This window comes from Thamnophis sirtalis, unplaced genomic scaffold, assembly GCF_051295495.1.
Source record: "Thamnophis sirtalis isolate CommonGarterSnake01/CBP01778 unplaced genomic scaffold, rThaSir2_p1.2 scaffold_11, whole genome shotgun sequence".
In the NCBI taxonomy this organism is placed as follows: domain Eukaryota; kingdom Metazoa; phylum Chordata; class Lepidosauria; order Squamata; family Natricidae; genus Thamnophis; species Thamnophis sirtalis.
In genome coordinates, this window is record NW_028261391.1 from 31,981,665 (window position 1) to 31,992,208 (window position 10,544).

At 37.2% G+C, this 10,544-nt stretch overlaps 1 protein-coding gene across 1 annotated transcript; it reads left to right on the plus strand.

The window, feature by feature from the left end:
• The first annotated feature begins 5,268 nt into the window (after positions 1–5,268).
• Positions 5,269–10,340, plus strand: CCDC195 (coiled-coil domain containing 195). Its single transcript, XM_087724950.1, has 3 exons — positions 5,269–5,664; positions 8,034–8,268; positions 10,220–10,340. Exons 1-3 carry the CDS (start codon positions 5,388–5,390, stop codon positions 10,338–10,340), a joined length of 633 nt encoding a protein of 210 aa, XP_087581076.1. The 5' UTR covers positions 5,269–5,387.
• Positions 10,341–10,544: the final 204 nt, after the last annotated feature.

Here is a 10,544-nt window from a genome sequence, read left to right on the forward strand (position 1 = left end):
AAGAAAGGCAAAAAAAAAAGTCTGGATGTTGTAATACCTGGAGACAGCAGAATATAAGACAATAATCCAAGGTATCTTGGGTACAATCCCAAAACAAAGCATGACTTGAATAACACTGGTATTGACATGATCACCATCAGTCAATTGCAAAAGACAGCTTTACTTAGAGTAGCTTACGTCCTACGATGATGCTTTAATACTATCGAATAACAAGATCTACCTATTCCAGGTTCTTGGGAAATACTAAATAGGTGGATAAAAATGCCAAATCCAGTATAATCAACTGATTCTGTGTTCAACCATAATAATAATAGGAGTAGATAAAAGAAATAAAATTGCAGATAAGAGTTTTTCAATGTTCCATATCAAAAGTCTGCTCCAATTAGAAAGGTAATTTGGGCAGAACAAATGCTAATTATGTGGCATACAGTATGTAGGAAATCTGCTTGGGAAAATCCCAACTCCCTCAGCCTATTCTCTAATTAAAGAAATAAAATGTAAAATGAGAGCATGGGAAAGAAAATGAGTTGCAAAAGTGAATTGTATCTGATTTTATGACTTTTTTGCCATGGTTGTTAAGCAAATCACTGTAATTAAGTGAATCAAGAGGTCATTAAGCAAATCAGGATTTCCCCATTGACTTTGCTTGTCAGCTGGGAAGGATGTGACTGACTATCAAGGGATTCTGGGATGCTGCAACTCTCATAATATAAGCTGGTTGACAATTCACTCCCTGAATTTTGATCATGTGGGGATGTTGTGTAAGTCAGAGGTGAGTTGCTAATTTTTATACTATTGATTTGGGTGCTCTCCCGTGTGCGCAATGTTTCTGTGCATGCGCAGAAGCATCCAGTTGGATGGGAGGAGCCTCCCGCTGCTGCTACTACCAGTTCGCTGATCCAGGCCAAACCAGGAGCAACCCGCCTCTAGTGTAAGTATCAGTAGCTGTTGTAAGTCATTTTTTTCAGTGCCATTGTAAATTCAAACAGTTGCTAAACAAATGGTTGCAAGTCAAGGACTAGCTATAGGTTCTGACAGTTAGGAATGCAATGCCCAGATAATAATTTTTGAAGAAGCCAAATGCTTAAGTTAACCACAATGCTTTAAGGCATGTCCCATGATTTCCCACTTCTTCCTCAGCTATTTCCCAACTTGGTGTTCTGTTGATGTGTTGGTTTACAACTCCCATCAGTTCACAACAACTTCCATTAATTCTATCTATGTTGAGTTAATTGTGTTAGAAGCAGGAATATTAATGTAACCCAATAATAAAAGGGGAAAACACATTCCCCACAGCTAACCCTACCACCGTGTCAATTAAGTCTGAAATTCTGCATAATATATTCTCAGTAGAACTTGCCTCACTTTAGAAGTTCTACCATCAGAATGTGTGCATTCACAATTTGAGAGTTTTGCAACGAATATGTTTGAACAATGCAATTATTATGTGTAAAGTGATTTAGCTTTTATTGAAATGGGAAAGGATTGACCTGTCTAAACTGTGGAATGCGGAGCTAGGCTTGGCATAGTAAATCGCTAGAAGCAGCTATTTAGCAATTCCAATAGCAAAGTAACTGTCACTGCCTACAGAAAACATGCTTTTAGGGACCACATTCCAAATTCATAACACAGCCTCCTTTAGTTATAGGCTACAACGTGCATCTGAAATACTAAAATACGGAGTGAAAGTGCATTGTGTGTGTGTGTGTGTCTTTAAAAAAATCTATTTATGAAAAATCTGATTCTCTGTTGTGATGACATCAATTTCTAAGGGACCCTGATTTATGGTTTGGTGGGGTGGGTTGGCGGGCTGTACTCATATATTCAGAGACTAGCAGGACACACTACCATAACAACTGAAAGATTTTGAAAAAAGGTGTCTCTGCTTTCATAGTGTCAAGAAGTGTTTTATAAGTGTTGGTTTTAAAAACTTTTTTAGCAGACTGTGTATTTTTTAAAAGAAAAATTAATTAGAGTTAATTTGCAACTTCCATGTCTGAAAGTTAACCCTACATTTTTCTAGGGTTGTCTATTATATAAAAAGTTTCTGTTATATTCTATAGACTTTCTTATTTCAAGTGTTATTTTTCATTGCACTGAGTGCCTTTCATGGAGTCTGCAGAAGCAGCAGGATGACTCCTTAATCCCTTCTAGGATAATATCAATTTGAGTAGAATGTAACTAGATTCCATACTGCACTAAATCATAATCTTTTTAGGCAGGGATTGCTGATTAGCCACAACTGATTAGATTCACTCTACAAGAGGAGACTTGTTGTAATGTATAACTTACAGTATTTAGGTTCACATATCATGCTAAACCAAGACGCTGTGTCCCTGAACTAATAACATGAATTGTGACAACCTCCTATGATTAAAACTAATAAGTTTCTTCTTGATGATATGGAGAGAGCCAGTTACCGGTGTATCTCAATGAATTTTTTAATCTACATATGCAACCCAGAGTCCTATCAGAATGCAGCCCTGTTCAAGCAGAACCAAACAAATCTGAGCCACAGTTCATCTCTGCCTGCAGAAGTCTATGCAAAAAGAGGAAGGGTTGTGGCAGAGATCAAGCTTTTCGTTGAGAAGCCATTGATTTCGCAAATGATGGTGAAATTGAATTTTGGTAAAACTTTGCTTGCATAAACCATCAGCTGGCTTCTCCAGATAGAATGGGACTGATGTCAGGGTTCCAAGTAACACCCCTAATGAAAGAAGACTCCAAGGCTTCAGTTTCCTCAAAGTTCCATTTTATTAGAGATGTCATATTGGCCCATCTGGGAAAACCCGAATCTGAAAGCTTCCAGGTTTTCCCCCACCCAAATGAAAGTTCAAGTCCCGGCCCAGCACCCACATGTCCATCACATGGTCCAATCAGGCACTGTCCCAACTGGAGATGCCTCCCAGTCATGCCAATCCAGGTGCAGGTTAAGACATCCTTGATTCTCTGAGAAAGGAATGTTATTTTGACTATATCTACCCCACTCCATGTATTCCCCCCTCCCAATTTCCCACAGAATTAAAGGCTGAAGGCCCAATGCATAAGATGGCTTCCAGGCCTGACAGGCTGATTTCTTGCAGGGTTTCAGCTTGTGTCCACAAAGATGATTCATATTTACAGTGATGGCTTTGCGCAGCAAAACTGGACGTCTACTCTTGGCAGAGGGAATACTCTTACGTTCAGCGTTCCAGCCTGGTAAGAATGCAGTGCACAAATCTGGAAGCTAGCTAAGGGTTCCTGCTGTAGTGCCTGCAAAGTTGAAAGCAGGCATTTCTGCAAATGCATCAGCATGCATCTATTGCAACCTGCTCTTCAAAAGGCCTTGGTTATTAAACCAAGACAAAAATGCCAGGAGACTTCCTTGCCATCCCCTCTGACCTAATCTGCTGTCTATTAGTAACTTGGCTGCTTCCAACACAAGAGCAGATTAACTTTTGAACTCATGCAGGCCAAAACAGCTGAGTATCGAGTTTTCACATCTGCTAATGTTCTCTGGGCATCACAGTTGTGTGCACACAAAGCTGGAACTCTGGAAATAAGTCAGTCCTGCTCTCCCTGCCAAGCCAAGCAGTGTTGCTGCCTGTACAAACTAGATCACAGTATAATTCCATGGCAGCATTTGATTATAGAGCAAGAAACTAAGGAAAAAGAAAGCAAATAGATAACCAAGTATTCATATGTAAGCAAGTCAGGAGCCAAGCAACAGGCTGAAATAGGATGGCTATATAACATATGACTCCTGTCCTTCAGAGCCTTGAAAAGTAATTATGGAAAACTAATGGCTTTGAACTAAGAAACGATGAATACCATAGCTAAGCATTCAGCACTTGTCAGGGTCCGATGTGGCCCTTGTTCACCAAGATTTTCCCCTTTCCACCACCTACACTTCAGTGGAATCAGCATACTCAGTAAACTTTCTTTTAGGAGGAAAACCAGTTCCAAGAGCCATAGAAAAGGAAGAGGTTGGGACATACAGTATATCACCACCATAGTGAATGAATGAAGCAGAGAACAGTTCCAAGGAGGTGTTCCACAGTGAAAGCAGCATTGGGCACATTATGCTGTTATGATATGTTCAATGCAATGCAACAATAAGCATGTTGTGGAATGTTGACATTACACTATTTATTACTTTGCACTCAAAGCTCCCTTATACTTTAGAGAAATAAATTATCTTATCCCATAGCATTTCTTTAATAATCTTGTCACACATCACATTTCCTTATAATCTTGTCATATATCACGTTTCCTAGGAAGACAGCAACTGAATTTCTTCTGAGGAAATTTCGGGCTGCTTCAAATATACTGTTACTATTCATTTACGTGTGATCTTTCAGTAGTGTCTGTACTCTGTATGAACATTGATAAATCACTGTGTGCACAGCTATGTTTTCTATGAATGCCCCTTAGGATCTAAACCATGATTTCCAGCATGGTCAGTTATTTTGCATAATAAATAAAAATATATTTTTCTGAACAATTAAAGAAAAAGAAAGAAAGATTGCTTCCAGCGGCATTGCCTTGAAAATAACTTTGGTACAAAATGTTAATAGTCATGCCAACCTGAAGAAGAAAAGAGTTTTAGGACTGTGCAGGGATATTATGCTGCAGCTACACAGAGAGAGTAAGTAACAAGAGCTGCCTCTGATATTGTCTTTCAATTCTAATGCAAGATTCATGCTTGATCTGTCTCCCCTTACGTTCTGTGCACATTTTTTTTCAAGCAAATGTCACAAATCGTACTGACTGCAATAGGCTAGAAAATATTTGTACGTAATACATGAGTGGTTATTGTCATGCCTTAAAGGGAATTGTTGGTCCTGCATATGGGAATACTTGTGTTTCTATGGAATAAAATCTTAAAAACAAAACAAAGAGCTGAGCAGTGAAGCAAATGTTCAGTGTGGATATAAAGAGGAGCATGTGGAATAAATTTGCATTCATCTCAGAGTCATGCCGAACCTACAAAATTCCATACGTCTGAAATCAGGTTTGTGTTAGGGTAGAAATGCTCAGCATACCCTTGAATTTGAGACTCAAGGCAGATGCAGAGGGCATGCTTCTATTAGTAGTTCTCATAATGGCTGCATGACACAAATCAGCTTTGTGCTACAAGAAGAGTCTCTGTTTCTCTTTGCACCAAAGTGGCCACTGTCAAAATAAAGTTCAGTTGGAAAAATGAAACCCTGAATGAATAAATCATGGAGAGGCTTCTTCAAGCCTTGACAATCTATCCAAGCTCTTCTAGTGATGAAAGATGGCACAATGCTGAAAGCAGAATGAGAGTGTTTTCTGTTGGGATGCATTTATGTGCCACCTGAGCCCTTCACTATGGATTTGTGGTCTCTTTTTAAAGAAAGCTGTGTTGGAGCTGGGAGTCTAGCATGTGGGAGGAAGAAATGGAGGGGCACAAAAGGCTCATGCAAGTCATCCATGAAATGGAGTCCGAGATCATCAAGCTAGTACAAGAAAATCAAGCCCTTCGAGGGGAGTTACAGTTTGGTGGGCAGAAGGAAACAAAGCAAGAAGAGGGTGCCAGAGAGACCCCTCAAAAGGAAGAATCCTGGAGCATCTCAAACGATGAAGAGACAACTGGTTCTCTAGTGGCTCTGCGCAGGAGTGTTTCAGCTGAATCTGCTTTGACTCTACAAGAACAAAAAGGTACCATGCAACTAAAACTGCCAGTCATCAATTTGTGACTCTCTGGTTCATCTTTTTCTTCTGTTGGAGTCAGAGGAACAAGGCCAAGAACTGGATTGGTTCATGACGTTGATTTATGCTTTGTTAAATATTTTACTAAGTAAACTTTGCTGGACATATTTCACACAATATACTCAGCTAAAATCAAACAAATCACATTATCATGGCTTAGAATATTGCGTGAACTAAGTTATCCATTTTCAAAATCCAACTCCCAAATATTATTGAGCTGGAAATACCATCCTCCATATTTCCTTGTATGAACTCGAGACTTAAGAAGATTGTCATCCCTTTAAAAAATGATAAGTGATAACCTAAATTTTCGAACTAACCCTGAAATATATCACATAATCCATATAGCCAGTTGCATGAATAATGTGTGAGACTGCAGATGTTAAGGAGATATTGATGTTTTGCAACAATAAAGATTATAAATGTTGCTTAGAAATGGTTAAAAAAAAAATTAGACACCCATGCAACATAGCTTGCATGTCACAAGAAAATCTCTACTGGCTTGAACCTATAAAATATTTTTGATTCCTCTGAAATTTCTGAAAGAAGCATTGTTTCCTTTGTTCCATTTATTCTTCTACAGTCCAGATTTCCTTTATCTAACTCTTTAAAAATAAGAATGAGGAACAAAGTTGTCACCCAAATCTGAAAATAAGGATCAGTTGAAGGAAAAAAAAAACCAGCAGATGGTGGACTTTGTGAGATTTGTCTCACATAAGAAATTGGGAACTCAGATTTACAATCACCAAGTCTACTTGTAGGATAGAACTTCAGCCTAGTTATGTCATAGTGGTTTACTTTATTAGTAGTGGCATAAATTAATGTTCTCACTACACCAATAATATTTTCATTTTTTCAGAAAGGTTTCTCAAAGAGCTGAATTGTACAGTTTCAAACCTGAAATTTAATCTCCCTTAAAAGTTCTATGAGCACAAATAAGGCAGTGGGAAATTGATATGTACTTTTTAAAACCTGTTAATATAAATGAAGAATTCTGAACTTGGTCACAATCAAAGTAACATGAAAGCTGTAGAAAGTAACGAAGCTGTGCATCATGTTGGTTTGAATCTGTTAATTTTCAGATAATTGTAATATTGTATTATCTGATGTATGTTTAATAAGCCTGACTCTGTGAAATAGCAAAAGTCCAGGACCAACTTTCAAGGTGGAGCAAAGCACTATAAATAATAATAGTAATAGTACAAATAAGATTATTCCATGGGATTTCTCCTAGGTATGTGATAATAATAGATTTATGAAATAAGGCTTACATGCTCCAATAAGAGAAGACTGCAAATTCCAATAGAGTATTTTCCAACTTGATGTCTTCAGATGTCTTGTATTACACAATCCATAATTCAAATCCAATATACTCAAAGTCCATTATGCCTGGTAATTGTGAGAATTGTAACCCAAAATATCTTAAAGACATTAGGGGGGCAAGGAAATACATCATGAAGGTGTTTCTTGGAAGTATCACTGTAATTAAGAGTTTAAAAATTAAAAATAGTTTCTCAATTGCAGTAAATGTTTCACTGTTGCTCTTTCCAAGTATATTGAACAATTATGATCAGAGGTAATCAAAACTTCTAGAGAAATGTGAATCTTAAACTATTTATCTAAACAGAAACACCTTTACCTGTATGAAGAAAAGACTTTGCTTGATTTCCTTTTTTTAGGCAAGAAATGACCATCACAGAACTATCTTAACAGGTTGGATAACAAATGATTTGGTAGGCAGTGCAAATCATTAGTTACCATTTAGCTTACTGTAGTGACCATAGTATCCAGTTCCAAGACTGTGAACTACCCAGTTTTTCTTAGAGAAAAGGAAAACTACAAAATGAAAATGAATAGACTGGAATAAATATACCTATGTATTCACTTGCCTCTTAACATTGCTCCTAACAAAGTGAGATAATTCCCCCTAATCAGATGACCTCCTGGTTTGGACTATAATTTCCATGATCCCTTACTATTGGTTTTACTGAACTGTAGTGCAAGAATTAGAATCAACAACAATAATAGAGATATAAATTCTCATCATGTAGTCTATTGCTTTTTCCACATCAGATTGTTTTGATTTCTCTCTTCTAGTTTGTCACATTTGTCATACTCATATGATATCTGTCAAATTTTGGACTGCCTAATGTTTATTGTTCACAGGTGGGTGGTGTTTAACAGATATACAACTTTATATCCAATTCAACCCAGCCCAACTCAACCAAGTGACTCTGGGTGGCTTACAATTATAAATACAATACTATGTAACTTCTATATAACTGGAATAACATTTATGCTGCATGTTCTTTATGCAGATAACATTATGACTGTCAGGCGTTATTCCATCTCCTCTGTGCCTTCACTTCTCAACAATAAACACCACAAAGGTGATAAGAGGAATCCTTTCAAGGCATCTCTTGAATTTAAGGGGATAAACAAATCGCCAGTCTTTACTGCAGATGGACCATTATCCAACAAAGAAGACAAAGGTTTTGCAAAAATCTCATCAATTAAAAACAGATCTTTCCAAGATCAAGTTTTCAAATGCAGGTAAGTTGGATCACATGACAAAATGTTGGATAAGGCTCAGTTTTTTTAAAAAAAAAACTTAATGATGATGATTTGAAAACATCTGGTAAGCAAGGTGAGTAGAGTTCGGTTACATCTACTTTTAAAAATATTTTGAATGGAAAGTTAATTTTGGATCAGCATATTGTGAAAATTTCTGCCAACTCTACTTACAGTCTCTCAGCACTCTGAGAAAGTGCTGCCAAGTTTAGTAACAAAATGAGCTGATTGTTGACAGACCAATTTCTGACTATGGGGGAATGGAGGTTGGTAGGAGTGGGAGCAGATAACCTCTTAAGAATCTTTTTTTATAGCCACCTTCTTAAAATCTCTTTTTAAAAGCCCCCCAAATGGGCATTTGACATTTTTTGGTTGTTAGCAAAGGTGAGAAGTGGACTATTCTGATTCTGAATAGTTCTTAGTTCCACAGAGCCTGCAGCAAAAGGCTTAAGCTTAAGCTTAAGCTTTAAAGATTCTGACATTTGTTTTGATCACTTAAAATGATTGATGCTTTACAGTCCTTTCACTTCCAAAGTCACTCTTTCTTACCTCAGTTTCTTCATGTCAGCAATGTTGTTCAGGGCAGAAGAGAAATATTTAATTGCTGCTGCTGTTAAACAGTTGAGAATTAGAAAAGCTTACCAATCTATTGCAGATCTCCTAGATCTCTCCCAGATCTATTGCAGTAAATTCACATCTATATTTTGGCTTTTTCTGCTCTAATGGTATGTATGTTGTGGGGTAGGGGGTGAACTAAATAAACATAACAGGATTTCATTCCACGTAGCATCCTGGGTTGCAGGTAGAACCAATAATTGATTATAAAGCGGTATTGCAGCCTAATTCTTCCCACAGTCTGGAGTTCAATTTGGGCAGGCTCAAAGTTGATTCAGCCTTTTATCTTTCCAAGATCAGTAAAATGAAAACCCAGATTGTTGGGGCAATATGCTGACTCTGTAAACTGCTCAGAGAGGGCTGTAAAGCACTTTGGAGCAATATATATAAATGATATTGCTATTGTTAACTTATTTATTAAATTTTAATGCCACCCATCTCACTATGAAAGCAACTGGGTGGACTACAACACAATATTATATATGATTGTTCTTGGTTTATATACGCAAAAGTACTGCAGGTATCTTAGAGGCTGTTGGCTTGCAGGTCACTATCAAAGTATCAATAAGCATTTTTCTCTGGACTGGCTGTCCTGACCCAAAACATATATAACTGCTCTTCCGATCCTGAGCATATTTCATAAAATTCCCTATCTTGCATTACCAAAGAAGATATTCAGTTTTTTGAAACTATCCATGAATAGAGTTTTATTGCAGATTATTAAACATATGTAAAGTATAACAACACGATGACTGTTGAATTGAATGTGACCAGGGTGGTTTTCGATTTTTTCTTAACTTTCCCAACGTAGTATTTTCTAATGGCTTTCCCATCCAAGTATTACCCAGTTGTAACTGTTACCAGACTTTACTTAACTTTTTAAGATCAGTCAAGGCTAGCTAATAATATAGTATTAGCTAATATTTTGGAAGACATATTTCCGAATGAGAAATCTTTATAAGGCTGAAGTGCAGAACATAATGGCTCCATTGTGGAATATAATTATCATTCTGTGTCCAAGTGTATATTGAGTACTTTCCTTACCGAAACAAGCATGTGGCCTGAAGCACAGCATACCATCAATGAACGTTAAAAAAAAACAGTTGGCATATTTCACTCAGTGCTTTTATACAGAACATCTCATTTTCCACATGTTTTCTTTTTCCAAGCACTAGACCATCAAAAGCTTTCTACTGTCAGTTCTGAGGTGGGGCCCGTTTGCATAAATAAATCTAGTGCATTGCATTGATAGGTTTTTGCTCAAGAAATAAAAACAAGGCATCTTACTTAAAATCTTTTGCCTGCATTTCTTTTCTAGGGGGAAAGTAAAGGCTGTCAGTTTCTTGTTGTCGCCTTATTCAGGAAATCAAGATTCTTTCAAATGCTTACAAAGTGAGAACACAAAACAATTAAGCACTATTATTGAAAAGGACATGTGAACTGGCCGACTTTTTAGAAGAGACCTGTGCAGATTTGGGGAATAAACTATCTTGATGTAGCCCAAGGGTTGGGTTATTTCATGCAAAGTACTTTGGCAAATACCTTCAGAGAATCACCCAAGCAAATAATGTTTCAGATCACTGGCTGACTTTTCTACCAGAAGACAAGAAAACATCTGACAGACACTATCAGGACAGCTTTTG

Excerpts from the sequence above, each read along its gene's own strand:
- CCDC195 (XM_087724950.1), top strand. The coding sequence starts at position 5,388 with ATGTGGGAGGAAGAAATGGAGGGGCACAAAAGGCTCATGCAAGTCATC. Across the intron at positions 5,665-8,033 it reads GACTCTACAAGAACAAAAAG|ATAACATTATGACTGTCAGG; the intron begins GTACCATGCAAC and ends TTCTTTATGCAG. Across the intron at positions 8,269-10,219 it reads GATCAAGTTTTCAAATGCAG|GGGGAAAGTAAAGGCTGTCA; the intron begins GTAAGTTGGATC and ends TTTCTTTTCTAG.